Here is a 21311-nt window from a genome sequence, read left to right on the forward strand (position 1 = left end):
ATGATTTCCAAATTAAAATTTTTATCTAATCAACTGATTTCACTCAGTGAGAATGTTGTTCACCATTCTCAGTTTAGTCTATAAACATAGTATTTGTAATTCTGAAATAAAGATAAATTAATTTTATTTATAGGACAAAACAAAACAGTGGTTTTGTGGTGTTTACTCTTTAGCACTCATGTTTAGCTTAGAACTGCTGTCTATGAGTGCAGTAGTCGTGTCTTACACTAGAACCATTATTTTTTATTTATTTATTTTTATTTTTTATTTATTTTATTTTATTTTTTTTTTCAAATAAAATCAGTGTATGTTTGGACTAAACCAAAGTTGGGAACAACTTTGCTGTGGAGAAAAAAAAGCAGTTGATTAGGAAAATTGTAATTAAAAATCGTTCAATCTGGATGATAATACTTAATCCAGTTTTAATTCATATCACTTATTAATTTGAGTATTTTCCATTGTTAGTCAGCATATGAATGAACAGCTAAATTGTATTAAAATTTTGCATACTGAGTTATTAAAGCTTAAAGTTCAGTTGATCTATAAAGAATTTCTGGTAAAAGTTTTTAAAAACAGACAAAAATTTTTAATTAAATTTCATATTAGACAATTCTGTTTCAGATGAGTTCTTGGGTGCCAGCTGTACCTCAGTCAGAATTTTTGAATAGTAAGTTAACTGCCAAAGCTAACAGACAGCTTCAAGATCCTTTAGCTATTATGACTGGAAATGTCCCGTCGTGGTTGTCTCAAATTGCATATGCTTGGTAAGCTTAAATACTCTTAATTGAACTTTATTTTCATATCAGCATTATACAATATGAAATTTCAGTGTCAGAATTTAAAAGTTTTGTCTTAGAATTGTTATCATTCTTATACATAACTCTGAGTGAGTATTTAGAGACCACAAGAAAAAATTTGTGATATCCAAACAGATTGCTAAATTAATATTGGGTAATTTTTAATTTGCTTCAGAATAACTGATTTCCAGAATTACAGTGTGAAATATGAAATGCTTTGCTTGTTTTCGTTTGTGATCCAAGTATATGACAAAATTAAAAAATATATAATAATAAAAAAAATCAAAAAAATCGGTGCTAACAACTTCATAGTACAGTAGCCACATGTACTACTTAAAAGTTGAGCATACTTGTTAATATTGGAAACTTACTTTAAAAAATTTATGTACAGGTATCATTTGTAAAACACGGTAATTAGGTTCCTGTAAAATGTCATGTTGCGCGAAACTGTGTTATATGGGACTATGAAAAGGTACAAAGGGGGGGAGGTTACATTCCAAAAGCTAATAAAAATACACTATTTCGTTAACAAAAATACACCATTCTAGATTTCGTGTATCTTCTGCCCCAAGTGCCAATCGATTGTCTTTGCCAGTAAATTTGTACTCTTTCTTAGTAAAATAAAATCGTTTTCCTAGTTTTCAGCATTACATTAACACTCAATTAATTCAGTAAAGAAAACACTTTATACTAGATCAGGAGGAAAAGAAACCTTTCTTTCTTCTTTTAGTTTTTACTTTTAATACTAACCCACTACTGCTTGGTCACAAAGGTGGCACTGTTCCTGCCTCCACGTGGCGGGGCCAGTAACCTGGAAGGGGAAAACTCTCCCGTCTAGGACGAAATGAAGCAAACAGTTCTTAAACCCAGAAATCCACTGGTTGCATAGATGAGACCTCTACAGGGCAAAAAGAGTCTGAGACTGATTTTGTTGCAGCTAAACATCAAAAGACTGACCTAGCCAAAATCAGAACTCGCATCTTTCTGTATTATACACTCAACCCAAGAACAACCTATTTGCAAACTCTCGCCGTTTCTTTTCTTTTTTTTTTTTTTTTTTATATGTAAACCGCAAACACGAGAGGTATTAGAACCTATAGTACTTAGTACCATGCTTGGGTTGGAGGTTGAGAAGATGAAAGAAGATTTGTTGAAACCGGACTTGAATTTCTGTAGACTGTAATTTTCAGGAAATACGTATGAAGGAAGGTTGTTCCAGAAAATGGCAGTTTAATGAATAAACGAGGAAGATGAGAAGTTGGTTCTGTGAGTTTGGAGTTGGACAATAAATGGATGTTGGCACATGTTCGGACTGTTTCGAAAGAGAGAGTGGGAATTATAGAAGCCAATTCAGAGGAACAGTGCCCATGAAAGTATCTGTAGAAGAGGCATGCAGCAGAAACAGTACATCTATGAGACAGTGAGTGGAGGGTCTCTGATAGAGATGAATCATTAATTAACCTAACTGCCCTCTTCTGAATGGAATCAAGAAGCCTGAGAGAGGTTTTGGGGGCACCGCCCCAGATGTGGGAACAATATTCCATGGCAGGGCGGATTTGCAATTTATACAGAGTGAGCAGCTGTTTGGAAGAAAAGTAATGCCGAGAGCAAAAGAGAAAACCAAGTTTTTTAGATGTAGAGAAAGCAATATTTGTAATGTGCTTGTGCCAAGAGAGATTAGAAGTCATGGTAATCCCTAAAAGAGATATATCATTTTGCCTAGAAATCGGAGTGTCACTAAAGATAAGCATAAGAGCAGAAGAATCCTTTTTGCGAGATATAAGACAAGACTGAGTTTTAGAAGGGTTGAAATCAACTAAGTTGTCTTTACCCCACTGGAGAATTACCTGAAGATTGGCATTTAAGGAATTGGTAGCAGATTTTCGAGAAGTTGAAGCTGATTCAGCAGGACAAGGTTTCTCAAAATGGAAAGTGGAATGCAATGTGCTATCATTCGCAAAACTATGGATAGGATTTCCAGTCAATGGAAGAAGGTCATTAATATACAAGAGGAAAAGAGTGGGGGAAAGAACTGAACCTTGGGGGACACCGGCATTAGTGGAGAAGTTAGAAGACAGAGAGCCATCTACCATCACCGTCAGTGAGCGATCAGAGAGAAAACTGGATAACCAATTACTAAAAACAGTTGGCAAACCATAAGATAGAAGCTTGTTTAGAAGACCTTTATGCCAAACACGATCGAAAAACCTTTGAGATGTCAAGAGCAACTACTTGTGTTTCACCGAACCTTTCCATTGAATTAGTCCATAAATGGGTAACATAAGCCAGAATATCACCAGTGGATCGACACTGATGGAATCCATACTGGCGATCGTTGATCAGACGGAAGGTTTCTAGGTAGTTTAAGAGTTGGGTGTTAATTGATTTCTCCATTACTTTAGAAAGAGTAGAAGTAATTGAATGGGAGGGATTTGTCACCCTTTTTAGGAACTGGCTGGATATGAGCAAATTTCCAAGTAGAAGGAAAAACACCTTTGGTATAAGAAAGTGAAAAAAGGCGGCAAAGAATAGGAGTAAGTTCAGGAGAACAGGTTTTGAGAACAAGTGGAGAAATACCATCGGGACCTGGAGCTTTCTTAGCATCAAGATTCTTCAAAATCCTTCTGACATCATTTTGACGGAAGACCACAGGGGGCATTGAATGGAGTGTGTTGGGAATGGTGCGAGGTGTTTTACCAAGATCATTAATACATGAGTTGGAAGAAAAATGGGATGCTAGCAGGTCAGCTTTATCCTTGGCTGAAGTGACAACAGAACCATCTGGTTTGGACAGAGGTGGGAGCAGAGATGGGCAAAAGTTGCGGCCAATAGCTTTGGCAAGAGACCAGAATGCTCGGCTAATATTAGGGCAAGAAGCAAGTTTTCTACTCTTAGCCTGTTCAAACTCCAGTTTGGACTGATTAATAACTGCTTTACAATTTTTGCAAGCTTTGGTGTATGCAGAAAATGAAATTGAAGAATCAGAAACAAGCCAATTACGATATGCAACATTCTTCTCTTGAACAGCCTTAGCACATTTATTGGAAAACCAAGGTTTAGATAGAGGAAGAGATTTTAAAGTGGAGTGTGGGATAAAGGATTCCATTCCTGTAAGAATAATTTCACTGACACGATCTGAGCAAACGTTGATATCAGAAGTTTTGAAACAGTAATCTGACCAGGGAAAAGAAGAAAAGAAGTCTCTCAGGTCATCCCATTTTGCATTCTTGTAATGCCAAGCAACACGAGGTTGGGAATAGCCATAAGATAAAGGTTCCATTGGAGAAGAAGCAATCACCAAGTTGTGATCTGAAGTGCCTAAAGGACCTCTCACTTCTACCGTGTACTTAGAAGGGTTGTTTGTGAGAAAAAGATCAAGCATATTGGCTGTATGATTAGGATTGTCTGGTGTTCTTGTAGGTAAATGAACAATCTGTGCCAGGTTATTAGTAATTGCAAAACCCTCAGCATCTCGACCAGCTGCGTCGGTGTGACTAGAAAACGGAAGCTAGCTGGAGTTGTGAACATTAAAATCACTAAGGAAAATTACCTCACTGTAGTGGAAAAATGCCTAGAAAGAATAATAGGTACACCCAGTACAGTTCATCGATTAGATTGATAGACTTACTGGTTGAAGTTGCCACTGCTGAACAATCTAAACAATTACTGAAACTAAAAACTTTTGGTGGAATTTCTGTTAGTTTCACCACACATTTCCTTGAACACGTCAAGTGGTGTCATCAGCAAATGGGACCTCATGAATGTGTCAGATGAAGTGCTAAAACAGGAATTACAAGACCAAGGCGTCATCAGTGTCAGAAGAATAATAACAAAGAAGGATACCATACTTGTTCCTACTTTGAACATAATATTCACTTTCGATAACCCTAAACCACCAAAAACGATCAAAGTAGGTTATCTTAACTGCCATATTAGAGCGTGCATTCCAAACCACTTACGCTGCTACAAGTGCCAGAAGTTTGGGTACTTAGACAGTTTGCAGAGGTGCAGCTGCCTGTGCTGCATGCAGATCCACTGAGCACACAAATACTGATTGCACAGCAACAACACCAAGTTGTCTTAACTGCAGAGAAGACCCTCTGGAAATAGGAAAAAAACGTACAGCGGTACAAAATTGAACACACTGTCACCTACCAAGAAGCCAAAAAGTCCTTTCCAGCCCTGAATGCTAATAAACCAACTTATGCTCAAGTAATCAAAAAACAAATATCAATTGCAACCCAAACATTGGTAACCATACCACCAAGTAAATCACTGATTGGGCAAGGTCAGTATTGGCCACCAAACAACAGGCAAAAAAAGTAAAACTATAAATATGCCGATTACTCTACAACCAGGTGCCACCCTTTGGCAAAACACCACCCTACAGTACCAACTTCTGATGCAAACCAAACAGACAATGTGGACTTAGAAGATATCTCACAGCAAGATGAACAGGTATTAGAACTGTTCAGTGACGAGGATATGGACACGGGAAAACTTTTCTTTCCAGGGAAAGGGAAACCTGAGCGAAACAAACCTTTAGCTCCTCGAAAACAAATCGAGGATTCTACTAAACCCAGGTAATGCTTACATTTCTACAGTGGAATTGTAGAGGATATCACAGCAATTTAAATGACATATAAGATCTCACACAATGATCCTATTGCCCTCTGCCTACAGGAAACCAATCTAATGCCACATATAACTGTTTCTCTCCGAAACTACATAATTCATTGGCAAGATCATGTTATAAACAACCTGAGTAATCTGGCACATGGAGGTGTAGCATTGCCACTCTACACTCAAATACCCTCCAAACCATTTCCATTAAAAATAAACCATGAGGCAGTTGTAGTACGAGTCAATGTTAATTTTCACTTGACTATTGTCTCATTATACTTGCCCCCTAATCAAAATATAAACTACGCTGACCTAAAAGAACTAGTGGTACAACTGCCTCAACCCTACTTCATCCTAGGGGACCTCAATAGTCATCCGTTATGGGGAAATCAAAACAAGGACAAATTATAGAAAAATTACTTGACCAGCACAATTTGATTACTCTCAATAATGGCGTGCACACTTATACGCATTTACCTACAGGATCTACTTCAGCTATTGATATTCCTCTGTGCTCAGCATCCATATATCCTCTATTTAGATGGACTATTCATAGCAGTCTGCTGGATAGTGACCATTACCTAGTGATATTCCGGATTGATATGAGCATACCTCAGTTTTCTAACAGAACTGTCAAGTGGAACTTTTTTAAAGGAAAATGGGATATATACAAGCAACTAGCAATACTAAAAGAAAACGGGTCCAGCAAACATACATTAACTTGGCTACAGAATATATATCTAACCAAATACTACAGTCAGCAGACCAAATGATTCCAAAGAAATCCAACAAAATAGCATGCTCAAAATTGTGGTGGAATAATGAATGCAGCGCAGCTAAAAAAGAAAAGAGCAGAGCAGAGCATGGAACATCTTCAGGAAGTTTCCAACAACTGCAAAACGTATTAAGAAGACTAGCAAAAGAGAAGCGTGGGGATATTTTGCCTCCACAATTACAAGAACTACAAAAGTGCGAGTGATATGGACCAAAATACGACGTATGTACTCAAAACATCTACGCATCAACCTTCTCATACTCACTGTAAACAGTTGTGATGTTACAACACCAGTGGAGGTTGCGAATACATTGGGCGAATCATTCGTGAAAATCTCGGCCATGACATCTTACACGCCTCCTTTTCAGGTACACAAGGCACAGGCTGAGAAACATCCCATCAACTTAGAATCAGCATCCAGTGCTGCATACAATCTCCCCCTTCACAATGGCTGAATTGCACCATGCTTTAGCTATCACCAAACTGAGTGCAGCAGGACCAGATGGAATACACTACATCATGATAGCACAACTTACTGAACCAGCCCTTAAGACATTGTTGCTTCTTTATAACAGAACTTTCAAAGAGAATACCTTCCCAGACAATGGCATCACACTTATGTTTTGGCATTTCCAAAACCAGGAAAAGATCCTACAAATCCACAACATTATTGACCTATTGCACTCACCAGATGTATGAGCAAGGTCTTGGAATAAATGATCAGTGCCTGCCTAACCTGGTTTCTAGTCCAAAACAACCTACTTGGCCCAGTACGATGTGGTTTCCACGAAGACGGATCCACTCTTCAATTACTGATCAAGGCAGAAATAAACATCTGTGATGCTTTTGTACCAAAAGAACACCATGTCATGGTTTTCTTTGACATAGAAAAAGCTTTTGACACAGCTTGGAGGCGCAGCATAATGCGAAATTTATACGACCTAGGACTACGCAGACACCTGCCAGAATTTATCAGAAACTTCCTCCATCATCGCTCTTTTCAAGTTAGAGTCAACACCCAGTTTTATCCAGGAAGGGATTCCACAAGGTTCAGTTCTAAGTGCCACCTTATTTAACATAATAATGAACTCCATAACACAAGATCTACTACAAACAGTGTCCACTAACCTGTATGCTGATGACTTTAGTGTCTCCTGCCTTTTGCCTAATATGCGAATGGTAGAAAGACAGTTGCAGGGTGCCATCAACCAAGTTGTGAAATGGTCTAAAAACAATGGTTTTCGCCTCTCGCCACAAAGGACTGTCGGAATCTTCTGTAAGAAGTGTAACCTACATCCAGACCCAGATCTTCACCTAGAAAATCAAATCATCCTAGTGGTTAGTAGTGTCCACTTTCTTGGTGTGGTTCTTGACCAGAAACTTGCCTTCCTCATACATAAAAGAGCTCCGGATTACTTGCCTTAAGAGTACTATCTGGCACAACATGGGGAGCTGACAGTTACACGCTACAGCATTTGTATTATACATTAATATGGTCACGCCTAGACTACGGTTCTGTGGGCTACAGCTGTACTAGACCAAGTGGACCACAGTTCTCTTTGTCTTGCACCAAGGACATTCCATAAATCGCCAATCCAGAGCTTATATGCTGAAGCAACTGGACAACCCTACTCGGAATGGACTTTTTTCGCCAAAATGGGATAACGTTTACAGAGCCTACCCATCAACAGGGATACGCCTGCTTTTCCTGCTCAGTGACTGGCAAATCGACCTTAGCATGATACAGCCTACTACTTCTCTACTACAGTCCCACCTTGGATGTATCACATACTGCTGTGCGACATATCACTCACATTGTTGGGGAAACACGCCTTAGACCAGCAGAACATACAGTGGTACCTTGGATTGCGAGTGACTTGGTCTGTGAGTGTTTTGCAAGATGAGCAAAAATTTTTAATAAATTTTAACTTGATAAACGAGCGAGGTCTTGCAATACGAGTACGGTCAGTCCTCATATAACACGTGTTTACACTACACGAATTCGATCATACACGATTTATAAATAGGGGAACGATATCTTATATAACACGAACCGAATTCGCTTAAGCACGATTCACCTTTGTGTTTACAAGAAATGGCAGTCGAACGCAGAATCACCCCAACTGAATGCAACACGATAGGAATGAAGAGAAGATTCTGAAAATGTATTTGTTTTTTATATCAATGAAGGGGAAACACATTTCACCATAATAACGTAAAAACCAACATAATTCCAGCTATCGGTATAATTGCAAATGCAATTAGATCGAGTTTACTACCAGTTTAAAACAGATTCCACTAGCAGAAAGGCAACTGGAAATTGTTTTCATTGTTTTATGGTAGTAACCCCTAGAAATGTGCTTTAGGAAAATGTGAGGTGTTAATAGTGTATCTCTGCATTTATGGTGTTGTTTATTCAGTTGCTACATGCGCGCAGCTTTGTTTATGTGTATCAAGGGTGCCTCCTCATTTTGTAATTGTGCTTTATTTCCTAAAAATTGTCTGCCGAGCGTCACGTGATCACGTGCTGCTCGGGATTGTGGTTAATCGTCTCACATGCACGGTCTCAGTCGGCATACCTCATTCGTATACAGTCAACATTGTAGTGAACATTCGTGCTAGCGTTGTGACCACGTGTATGTGCGTAAAGCATTTTTTTTTGTGTGTGTGTGTGTTCAAATTTAGTGACTGTTATTTATTAACTGTGCACTACGAAAATGGCCCCAATGAAGAAAAGGGTTGAAAAGGAAGGTGGTAAGAAGAAGGGGATGATTACGGTAGAAGTTAAGAAGGAAATCATCAAGAAGCACAAACAAAGTATGAAAGTGGCCGCCATCGCAAGATTTTATAAGAAGTCTACGTCAACAATTTGCACAATATTAAAGAAGAAAGAAGAACTAAGGGGACTAGATGTAGCAAAAGGAGTCACAAGAATATCAAAGCAACGGCCACGTATTCTGGAAGATGTAGAAAAGTTGCTTTTGGTGTGGATAAATGAGAAGCAACTAGCGGATGATACTGTGACCGAGAACTTGATCTGTGAGAAGGGAAAGGCCTTGTACGCCGACCTCGTAAGTAAACAGCCAGGTACGTCTACAGAAAACGAAGAAGGCTTCAAGGCGAGCATGGGGATGGTTTGATAACTTTAAGAGGAGAAGTGGCATGTGTTGTGAGGCACGGAGAGGCTGCGAGTTTGGACACTTAAGGCAGCTGAGGTGTTCGTTGCCGAGTTACAGAAGCTCGTGGTTTCCGAGTGTTACCTGCCGCAGCAAGTTTTTAATTGCGATGAGACGGAGCTTTTTTGGGAAAAGATGCCAAAGAGGACCTACATTACAGCAGAAGAGAATGCAATTCTCGGTCACAAGCCCATGAAAGACCGTCTCACCCTCTTGCTGTGTGCTAATGCAAGCGGTGATTTCAAAGTCAAGCCCCTGCTCGTGTATCATTCTGAGAATCCACGAGCCTTCAAGAAATGCAAGGTGCAGAAGAGCCAGTTAACCATTATGTGGAGGTCCAACAGCAAGGATTGGGTCACTCGTATCTTGTTCGTTGAGTGAATCAACGTGGTCTTCGGTCCTGCAGTGAAGAAATACCTTTTAGAAATAAAACTGCCACTCAAAGTCTTGCTGGTTATGGATAATGCTCCTGCTCATCCTCCAGACCTTGAGAACGACTTACTGGAAGAATTCGAATTCATTAAGGTCCAGTTCCTTCCTCCCAACACTACTCCATTACTCCAGCCCATGGATCAGCAGGTCATTTCGAACTTTAAAAAGCTTTACATCAAGGCGCTATTTCAGCGATGCTTTGAGATGATCGAAGGAACTAACCTTATCCTCCGAGAGTTTTGGAAAAATCATTTCCACATCGTAAACTGCCTCAAGATCATCGATAAAGCCTGGGATGGGGTCACCAAGTGACCCCTCAATTCTGCTTGGAGAAAACTGTGGTCTGATTGCGTTAAGGAGTTTGCTCACGAACAGGAGCTGCCAGTTGTCGATGAAATTGTTTCCTTGGGTACGACCATGGGACTGGAGGTGAATAAGGATGACATTCAAGAGCTAGTGGAGGAACATGGCCAGGAGTTTACCACCAACGAACTGATGGATCTGCATCGCGAGCAACAGCAAGAGGTTATGGAGGAGATCTCGTCTGAGGAGGAGGAGAAAAAAATGGAGACATCCCTCTCTTCAAATGAGATTAGGGAGGTGTGTAAAATGTGGAGCATTGGCAACTAAGGCCATATTGCTCCGCGGGATATGTGGTGGTGACGGCTCGAACCCCGGTCTAATCAAGAAGCATGTGCTACGCACTGCTGCTCCTTCCCACCTGGCTACGGAGGCACGTCATGTATTAAGAATTTGCAGATAAAGGAACCACTAGGTGGCAGTGATCACAGTGTACTGATGTGGGATTTATTTAAAGATATAATTACCATCAGGGGTAAAGGAAAGGGTTTTTGCTTCCATAAAGGTGAGTACAGTGGGATCAATGGACAATGTTACCAACAGTAAATTCTAAGTGGGAAGTTCAAGGAATTAATCTTGGAAGCTACTAAAAGTTTCATACCTATTAAGAAATATTGTTCAGGGTTTAGGCTTAAATGGTTATCAAATGAACTGATGAGACTCTTGAAAGAGAAGAAAAATGCATGGGATGTATATAAATTATCAAGCGACTCGGAAGCCTATGGCAGATATAAGCTAGTCTGTAATCAGGTCACAAAGGAGGTTAGCCAGATTACGAGAAATCTTTGGCAAAGGATGCTAAGAAAAACAGCAAGGATGTCTTTACTTATATAAACTCTAAAAGGAAGGGGATGAATCTGATTGGTCCACTTGATATCGATGGTTCGACTGTTGATAATTCTGCTCAGATAGCAAACAAACTGAATGAGTATTTTGCATCTACATTCACACATGAGGAGTTATTAAGGTTTGAAAATGGCAGAAGGTTATCAAATTGTAGCAGGTTGCTTAATGATTTTGTAATAACTGAGAGCAAAGTTGAGGAGAAATTGTTGAAGTTAATCATAAGAAAGGCACCTGGGGTGGATAGGATCTATCCAGTTATATTAAAGGAGGCGGCTAAGCAAACACTTAGCCATAATTATGAGAACATCCTTGGGCTCACGGGAGGTTAACACGCCTGGAGTAGTACAAATGTATCCCCAATTCACAAAGGGGGATCGAAGGGTGACACGAGTAATTACAGACCAGTTAGTTTAACTTCTGTTCCGGGTAAAATAATGGAGTCACTGGTTAAAGATGCATTGCAGGATCATTTAGACAAGCCTGCAGCAATAATTCAGACACAGCATGGGTTTGTTATGGGAAAGTCTTGTTTGACAAATTTGATAGGATGTTATGATGTGGTTACAAAGGAACTGGATGCAAAAATTAATTTTGATATCATATATTTGTATTTCAGGAAAGCTTTTGACACTGTTGCACATGGAAGGCTATTGTACATATTGGAGCAGAATGGTATTAAGGGTAAGTTGCTACAATGGATAAAAGGTTGGTTGGGTGGGAGAAGACAGAGGGTGGTAATCAATGGGTGCTGCTCTTCATGGACTAATGTTATTAGTGGAGTCCCACAGGGTTCGGTTTTGGGTCCACTGTTGTTTTGAATACAGTAAACCCCCGCAATTCGCGGGGGTTACATTCCTGAGAAATGTCGCAAATACTGAGTTATGGCTCCCATAGTAATAAAGGGGTTCCGTTCCAAAGTATGAAATATATAAGAAAAACTGGTAAAATATTTTGTCTATGTATGTATTATATGTACCTTCATAATATGACTATGTACATAGACAGTACATAGTGAAATGGAAGCATATGGCATCGAAATGAAAATAAGAAACAATTTAATATTAAATGTAATATTTATTAGAAATTTCAAACAAATCTTTCAAACCAGCGCCTTTGCTTGCTAGCAAAAAATCATCCCGCCAGTCCTATCATCAGTTTCGCTAAAGTGTTGATTAAGGAGTTTTGCCTTTTCGCGAATGATGAGTAAACTTAACGGAATTTTATTTTGAGTTCGGTCTTCTATACACAGATTTAAAGCTTTTTCCATATTTTCTAATTTAACATCACGAGTTACAGAGCAAATTTTTGAAACAATTAGCGCGTTTTCACGGACACTCGGCGGATTTTTTCTTCCGATATTTTTATTGATTGTACCATTGACTCATTGATTTTATAATGTTTTGCCACTGAGGAGACACTTTCATCATTAGAAATTTTGTCTAATAACTCAATTTTATTCGCTAATGTCATCACCTTCTTTGATATTTTCACATTTCTCTTTTTATTCGTAGCGATATTTTTGTACGGGTTAGAAAGAACTTGTCCACAATAAAATCACTTTCTTCCGTTAACACACTCGACAAAATTCTGTTTTACACTGCAAAACGGTAGATTTTTCATTTTTGTATTCAATTTATAAACATAAATTAAAAGCAAATGACGAAACCTTCCATGACAAACACATAACACATACTGAACAAGGATTAGCGAGAAACATCCACGCTTGCGATTTTGTCACCCCTCTCTCCCCCCACACACACTGAGCGCTGGTTTGACCAGGAAAGATAATTTTAGCCAGGCCCATGTTTTTTATGGTGAAAAATATTCACGCCACTTTAAAATTCACTTTTTTTTTTTTTTTTTTTTTTTAGGTTTCATTTTATATTAAATCGGCGATCGCGAATAGCGGGGGTTTACTGTATTTATCAATGATATTGATGAAGGTATATCAGGCTTAGTGTCGAAGTTTGCAGATGATACAAAGGTTGGCAGGGTTGTTAATGCCAGTATTGCCAGTGTGCTACTGCAACAGGATCTAGAAAATTTGGGCAGATGGGCTAAGAAGTGGCAACCTTGACAAATGCAAAGTACTGCACATGGATAGAAGTAACCCCAGAGAAACGTACCTATTGTGTGGTATTACACTTAAAGTGGTAGAAAATGAAAAAAGACCTGGGAGTAATTGTGCAGTCAGATACGAAGTTTTCTGAGCAATGCAGACAGGCTGCCAGGGCAGGTCATGGGGTTTTGTCAATGATATATAGGAATTTTGCTAACAGGGAGGAGGTGATTGTCCCTCTGTATAAGGCAATGGTCAGGCCATGCCTTGAGTACTGAGTACCGGTCTGGAGGCCTCATTTTAGGAAGGATGTAGATTTGCTTGAGCGTGTACAGAGAAGGGCAACAAGATTGGTGAGGGGAATGAAGGGATTCTCTTACCAAGAGAGGCTTAAGTTCTGTAAATTGCAGTGGCTGGAGACCAGTCACCAACACGGTGATCTGATTGAGGTGTATAATATGAAAATAAGGTTTTGAATGGGTTGAACATGCTGAATTCTGATGGGATCCTTCCACTTGTTCAAATAATGCCTTGAGTACTGAGTACCGGTCTGGAGGCCTCATTTTAGGAAGGATGTAGATTTGCTTGAGCGTGTACAGAGAAGGGCAACAAGATTGGTGAGCGGAATGAAGGGATTCTCTTACCAAGAGAGGCTTAAGTTCTGTAAATTGCAGTGGCTGGAGACCAGTCACCAACACGGTGATCTGATTGAGGTGTATAATATGAAAATAAGGTTTTGAATGGGTTGAACATGCTGAATTCTGATGGGATCCTTCCACTTGTTCAAATTATTACGAACATAAGGGGGCATAAATTCAAATTAAGAAAAGACAGGTGTAGAATAGATGTGCAGAAATTTGCCTTTAGCCATCGGGTGGGTAATTGCTGGAACAAACTTCCATCTATTATTGTGGAAGTTGATAGGCTAAATAAATTTAAGGAGGAATTGGACAGGCATTTGGAGGGAATGGTGTGATTTTTTTTTTGGATGATGCTGCATAAGCTCATACACTTGCTTTCTTGCATCACATACCACCACCACTACTACTGCTACTACCATCAGGAAAGTCCATTCTGCACACGTAGCTAAACCTTCTCAGAATTTTCATATATATACCGATGGCTCAAAAACAATTACAACAGTAAGCGCAGTGGCAGTTTCTATTATCTTTTCTAGTTCTGTGTCTCTTCTGAGGAAATGCAGTGTCTATAGTGCCGAACTGTTTGCGATAAAGATAGCTCTAGATCACTTGATTGATCTGTCCTATAAGCAACCAGTGATCTATTCTGACTCTTTGCAATAACAGCATTAATAAATTCATCCGAGCCAATCCACCCAGTCTTCAAGCAAATCAGATCACATATAAATGTGTTGTCTGCTGCTAACCAGTCAGTCACTTTCTGTTGGATACCAGGTCATGGAGGCATCAAAGGAAATGACCATGGAGATCAAGCCGCTAAACATCCAATCACTGCAAGCTCTCCTAACTACCAAGTGCCATATACAGACTACAAATCGGTCATAAAAAACGTGTGTGAAGAGTAATGGTTGCAAATCTGGCAGGCTCAGGGCAGAAATAAGCTACTTCAATTTAAACACGAACCTAAGTTGTGGCCATTAAGTGTGCGATCAAATAGGCAAGAGGAGGTGATCCTGGCTGGGACGCTTATTGGGCACATGCACTCGCCAAATTTATCTACTCGTGTGGGTAGATCTGCCTATTTGTGCATTTTGTCAGTCTACACCTATGGTGAAGCGTTCTAATAAATTGTAACCTTTATAATAATTATTGAAACAAAACTTTTACATCGCTTTCACATCTGCAAGAACCTTTAACATTACCTCATCTGATTGGAGACGATGCAAATCTAGCCGAGCTCTGTTCTCTTCAAACAAACAGGATTATTTAACAGATTTTAACTGATAATTGCACTACGGAATAGAATAAGGCACAATATGGCCTTGTGCCATTAAACAACATATCAACCAACCTTAATGTGTTCCATAACGATAGCTACGACACCTACTTAACCCAGAATTACTGTCGAGCCCCGAACCCCAAAACTGTCAACCATGACGCAACCATTAGTATAGGAAAACATTGTCAAATTTACTCATAGTAGAAAGAACAACTAAATAAGAAATACGTGAAGACAAATTTCTTCCTCCTTAAGTTAGACGGAAACTTTTCAATACTTCGTGTTCACAGGATGGAATGAAACTAAAAAATGCATCGGCACATAAGTATCTAGAAGAAATTTAGTCCTCATCATGCATGCATTTATAGGACCAATAATCCAATATTAAAAAAGGTCTACGAATATTAATTGAGTTTTTACTGACTTTCATTTCAAGCGTTTCAGTAATAATTAATTTACTGTAATTGTGCTGAATATTAATTATTTTGGCTTCATTAAAAAGAAAGGATTGTGCCTCATTCATAGTATGGAATTCCAACTCTGAAGTATTTGCTCTTGATGCACATACATGAGCCTCGTGTTGTTTAACGCGAAAATCCAACACCCCCCAAGCAGATCCAACATAACTCAGTATTTACATGAAATGCTATAGACGAGATCATGCATTTGTTGAGAGGTAGAATTTGAGGAACCCTTCTTTAATAATGTATGTAATTTATTGGTCAGTCTAGCTATTATTTTTTCTTATCTCTACCCTTACATAAATGATTTAATTTGTTATAGCAGCTTTCTATATATGGGACTATAATAAAGTTAGTTATCTTTTCCTGGGCAATCAGTTTAATTTTATTAATAGAAGTAATTGGATAACCTCTATTTAGGAATCTCCTTGTTAGTTCCTCAATTTCCAGCTGTAACCCCCTTTATGTGGTGGAATATTTGAAGCATTTAAAAACTGGTTAAGCAAGACCGATTTTTTTTTTTTTTTTTTTTTGTGTGTGTGTATGTATGGGTGGTAGCTGTTGTACTGAATAACATGCCTATATTAGTATGTTTTCTCTAAATACTAAAATTTTGTTTTTCCCCTCCCCTTTGTAGTGTAAAATTAAGAAAGTTGATAGATTTTGTATCTTCCTTCTCGGTTTCTAAAGTAAAATTTAGTTTCATATGGATATTATTAAAAACCTGTAAAATGGAATTTATGGTAGTCTGATTAGTTATGATTAGGAGGTCATCTAAGTATTTGCCATAATATGAGACCTCTGGTATAAATGGATTCAGCTATATACTCTCTATCTTGTCAAAATATAATTCTGCAATAAGTCCACTAATGCCAGATACTAGCTCTTATTATACCAAATTATTTTGCTGCTATGCACACTAAAAGCACACTATGCTTCTCCCTTTCCGTTTCAAAATTATAATAATATATTTGCTTTAATTATGAATACTTTGGGGTTTCCTGTGTCCTGCTGTTTCCTGAGTGCCCTGTTGCAATGCACCTACGTATGAACTGTCCATGTATAGTGCACATCTTCTCTCACCTCTTGTAGGAAATACCATACACACTGTCAATAACAACAGCAAATTTATTCGCCTTATTAAAGACCTCTCAATTTCTGAAAATGCTGTTATGGCATCATTTGATGTAGTGTCGCTATCTACATCAATCCCTGTCCAGCAGGCCATACACTGCACAAAGAGGTTCCTTGATAATGACTTAAACCTTCCAAACAGAACATCACTGTTTACTGACGACATCTGTACCACCCTCATCCTGTGTTTGTCAAGCAGCATCATCACTTTCGGGAATTCGGTATACCAACAAGTACATGGCACTTCTATGGGCGCCCCTGTTAGTTCCGTAGTAGCCAACATCGCATGGTAGAATTAGAAGAACAGATATTCCTGAACCCACCTGTACCTGTTACAACATGGTGCAGATATATTGATGACATCTTCACTATCATCCGACCTGGGATGACAGCTCTGAAACAACACTACTAGAATATCCCAATTCTCTGTCTGGGTTCATCCAGTTCACTTTAGAGTTAGAGGTTAACGGATCACTCCCGTTCCTGAATGTCCTAGTAAAATGTGTGGTGGTGCGGGCAATTCACAAACTACAGATCCGGCCATGCCCCCAGTCATCTCAACAGCACTGCCCGCACTCTATTCTCCAGAGCTTGGAGCCATTCCAGCACAGATGCAGCTACGTGCAGCGAAATTTCTCATGTGAGGACAGACTTAATCAGTTTTGGCTAACCAACACACGAATTAGGCAAGTGCCTATTGCAAGCACAAGAGCTCACAGTCTACCCGAGTGTGGTAAATAATATCCTGAAAGAGGCCTCTGAGGTTGGGAAAATTCATTTCTAGGCAATAAACTCATACGCCGACCATTAAATAAATCACGGTACCTTGAGTCTGCTATATAAAGAGATATTGCAGGAAGTCATATTAGTGTTGAAGAATGGAGCTGACGCTCTCGAAAGCTTCAGTTTTTTAACGGTTTTTAGCGCTTTTAATTTTTATATTTTATCATATTTTAAAGTAAATGATCTTTTATTACAGTTTTTAGCATTTTGTAATATACAACCATTAGTTTATTGTAAAATAATTTGTTTTTGATTTTATATTATTTGTAAAAACTTTAGTTACAGTAAAATTTTATTTAATGGTCGGCATATGAGTTTATTGCCTACACGTGTGGTAAATAAATTTGATGAATTTGAGGTATTGCTCAAAACATGAAAGGCAGATATTTGGGATATCAGAGACGTGGTGTCACACAGATATAAGGAATGCAGAACTTGAATTTGGGGAGTGCAATGTGTACAGAAAGGATAGACAGGATAGGAAGGGAGTGAAGCCAGTCGACATCACTGGACAGTGCAGTGTCGAATCAGTTTGGTGTAACATAAGCATTATGAGATCAAAATTGACAGTAGGAGTGTGTTATAGGCCTAATGACTGATGAATATAATAAGAAACTGTACAGGGAAATAGAGCGGGCCAGTAAATCAGAGAATCTTATAATGGGGGATTTTAATTTCCCAGATATTGACTGAAATTTGTGGGTTGGTCACTCACACACTAGCAAGGCTTTTGTGGATTTACTGGATGATTGTTTTCAACATCAGCATGTTCGGGAGGCAACTAGAGGGAGTAATACACTTGATCTGATTATCAGTAGTGATTCTTCTTGCATTAAGAATCTGAAGATAAAGGAATTACTAGGTGGCAGTGATCACAGTGTACTGAAGTGGGATTTACCATCAGGGGTAAAGGGAAGGGTTTTTGCTTTCGTAAAGATGACTACAATGGTCTGAGACAGTATTTAAATTCTATACAGAGGGACCATCTGATGATGTTACCAACAGCAAATTCAAAATGGGAAGCATTCAAAGAACTTATCTTGGAAGCTACTAGGCTTTACATACCAAGTAAGAAATATTGTTCAAGGTTTAGGCCTAAATGGATGTCATATAAACTAATTAGACATATGGCAGAGAAGAAAAATTCCTGGATACATATAAATTAATGGGTGACATGGAAGCCTAAGATAGATATAAGCTGGTCTGTAACCAAGTCACAAAGGAGATTAGGCAGGCAAAGGCAGATTATGAGAAATCCTTGGCAAAGGATGCAAAGAAAAACAGAAGAGTTCTTTACCTATGTAAACTCTAGAAGAAAAGGAATGAATCAGATTGGTCCACTGGAGATGTTTCAACAGTTGAGGATCCTGCTCAGGTGGCTAACAAACTAAACGAGTATTTTGCATCTCAATTCACACATGAGGAGTTATTCAAGAAGGGGAAGAGGTGAAGTAAACTCTGGCAGTGAGCTAGATTATTTTGTAATAACTGAGAGGAAAGTGGAGAAGAAATTGTTGAGGATAAACATAAAAGAGGCACCTGGGGTGGATGGGATCTATCTAGTTATATTAGAGGCAGCAAAGGAAGTAAGCAAACACTTAGCCATAATTATGAGAGCTTCCTTGGACTCAGGGGAGATACTCATGGACTGGAAATGTGCAAATGTGACCCCAATGCACAAAGGAGGATCAAAGGCTGACACAAGTAATTACAGACCTGTTAGTTTAACTTCTGTTCCAGGAAAATTAATGGAGGCACTGGTTAAAGAAACACTGCAGGATCATCTAGACAAGACTTCAGTTATAGCTCGGACACAGCATAGTTTTGTTAAGGGAAAGTCTTGCCTTACCAATTTGATTGGATACTATGATGCAGGCACAAAAGGACTGGATGCAGGGAATAACTTTGATATTATATATTTGAATCTTAGAAAGGCTTTTGATACCGTTGCACATGGAAGACTGCTGCACAAATTGGAGCAGTGTGGCATTGGAGGCAAATTGCTGCTATGGATAAAGGGATAATTGAGGGGGAGAAGACAGAGTGGTAATCAGTGGACTGCTCATCGTGGAGTCCCTCAGGGTTCAGTGTTGGGTCCATTATTGTTTTCTGTATTTATAAATGATATTGATGATGGTATATCAAGCTTAATGTCTAAGTTTGCAGACGATACAAAGGTCGGCAGGGTTGTTAAGGACACTACTGACGCTATGCTGCTGCAACAGGATCTGGAAAGGTTGAGCAGATGGGCTGAGAGGTGGCAAATGAAGTTTAACATTGATAAATGTAAAGGCACCTCCCGTAGCCAGGTGGGAAGGAGCAGCAGTGCGTAGCACTCGCTTCTTGATTAGACCGGGGTTCGAGCCCGTCACCACCAAATATGGAAAATGCTGAAAGGTCAGGGAATGACAACCTCATATCCCGGAGCAATATGGCCTTAATTGCTAATGCTCCTTAAAACCAAATAACAACAACGACGACAAATGTAAAGTACTACATATGGGAAACAGCAACCCCAGAGCAACGTATCAACTCTGTGGTACTACACTGACAGTGGTAGAGAATGAAAGGGACTTGGGGGGGTGGTTGTGCAGGCAGATATGAAGTTCTCTGAGCAGTGCAGACAGGCTGCAAGTGTAGCTCATGGTGTCTTGTCAATGATATACAGGAATTTTTCTAGCAGGCATAAGGAGGTGATTATTCCCTTGTATAAGGCAATGGTCAGGCCACACCTTGAGTACTGTATACAGGTCAGGGGGCCTCATTTCAAGAAGGATGTAGAGCTGCTGGAACGAGTACAGAGAAGGGCAATCAGATTAGTGAATGGAACAAAGGGTTGCTCTTAAGAAGAAAGGCTTAAGTTTTGCAAATTAGTGTCTGGAGACTAGGCACCGGCGAGGTGATCTGAGTGTAAAGCCTTGAATGGTTTGAGCATGCCCAATGCCGATGGGATTCTTCCTCTTGCTCAGAATAATCAGCTGAGAGGACATAAATTCAGATTGAGGAAAGACAGATGTAGGATTGATGTGTAGAAATTTGCCTTTAGCCAGCGGGTAGTTGGCTGGTGGAAGAGACTTCCATCCCTTATCGTGGAAGTTGATAGCCTAGATAAATCTAAGGCTCAGCTGGACAGGTATTTCGAACGAACGGAGGGGTGAAATGCAAGTTGTTTTTTTTTTTGGTTGATGCTGCATAAGCTTGCTTTCTTGCATCATATGCATATACTAATGCTAATGCTAATATATCTCATCAATTGTAGTGATTCATCATAAAGTGGCAATTCCTCATTTCTACCTAGATAGCAGAGAAGAAGAAATTTGCCAACAAACTAAAGATAACATGGATAAACAAATGGTTCAAGCAGTACAAAGTCAGTTGAAGTGGGAATAGGAAATACCAAGAGATGAAAATTATTTTCAGCTTCCAGCAGGACACATACAGCTAAAATAATATTTTATATATATATTTGTGTATATATATATATATATATATACAGGGTGTTTCAGTTAAACGTTTCAGAACTTCTAAGAGGGGTAGGGTACATCCTGACAACTCGAAATCATATAGCAATGTGGGGTCGGAAATGCTTTCCTGAAGCGGTGTTGTACACAGAAGTCGTCGTGCGACGTCGTGCAGCACAGATTCGATTTTCGGTCAATGAATGGGCCGGTATTATGGGAGATCACCTCATCGAACCTTACCTGTTACCATGTCGTCTAACCGGACCTATCTACGTGATCTTTCTGCAGCAAGTATTGCCACAACTTTTGAGAGATGAACAGATTTCTGCATCGACGCAACAGACAATGTGGTTCCAACACGATGGAGCCTCTGCCCATTATAGCGGAGATGTTCGTAACTACCTGGATGTCACATTTGGTCAACAGTGGATCGGACGTGGTGGTCCCGTGCGTTGACCTGCTCGGTCACCCAACCTATCATGTC

The 21311-nt window shown here is 39.3% G+C and overlaps 1 protein-coding gene across 3 annotated transcripts in view; it reads left to right on the forward strand.

Annotated features, from left to right (window-relative positions):
• Window positions 1-21311, forward strand: part of ctrip (E3 ubiquitin-protein ligase ctrip) — an 894611-nt gene that overhangs the window by 705783 nt on the left and 167517 nt on the right. For all 3 annotated transcript variants that reach the window (XM_090377644.1, XM_090377653.1, XM_090377662.1), the window contains one exon: window positions 622-764. In XM_090377644.1, the coding sequence (XP_090233770.1) occupies window positions 622-764 (143 nt within the window). The remainder of the gene's footprint in view (window positions 1-621; window positions 765-21311) is intronic.

Source organism: Mastigoproctus giganteus, chromosome 1 (genome assembly GCF_048544385.1).
Source record: "Mastigoproctus giganteus isolate SK-2022 chromosome 1, ASM4854438v1, whole genome shotgun sequence".
NCBI lineage: Eukaryota > Metazoa > Arthropoda > Arachnida > Uropygi > Thelyphonidae > Mastigoproctus > Mastigoproctus giganteus.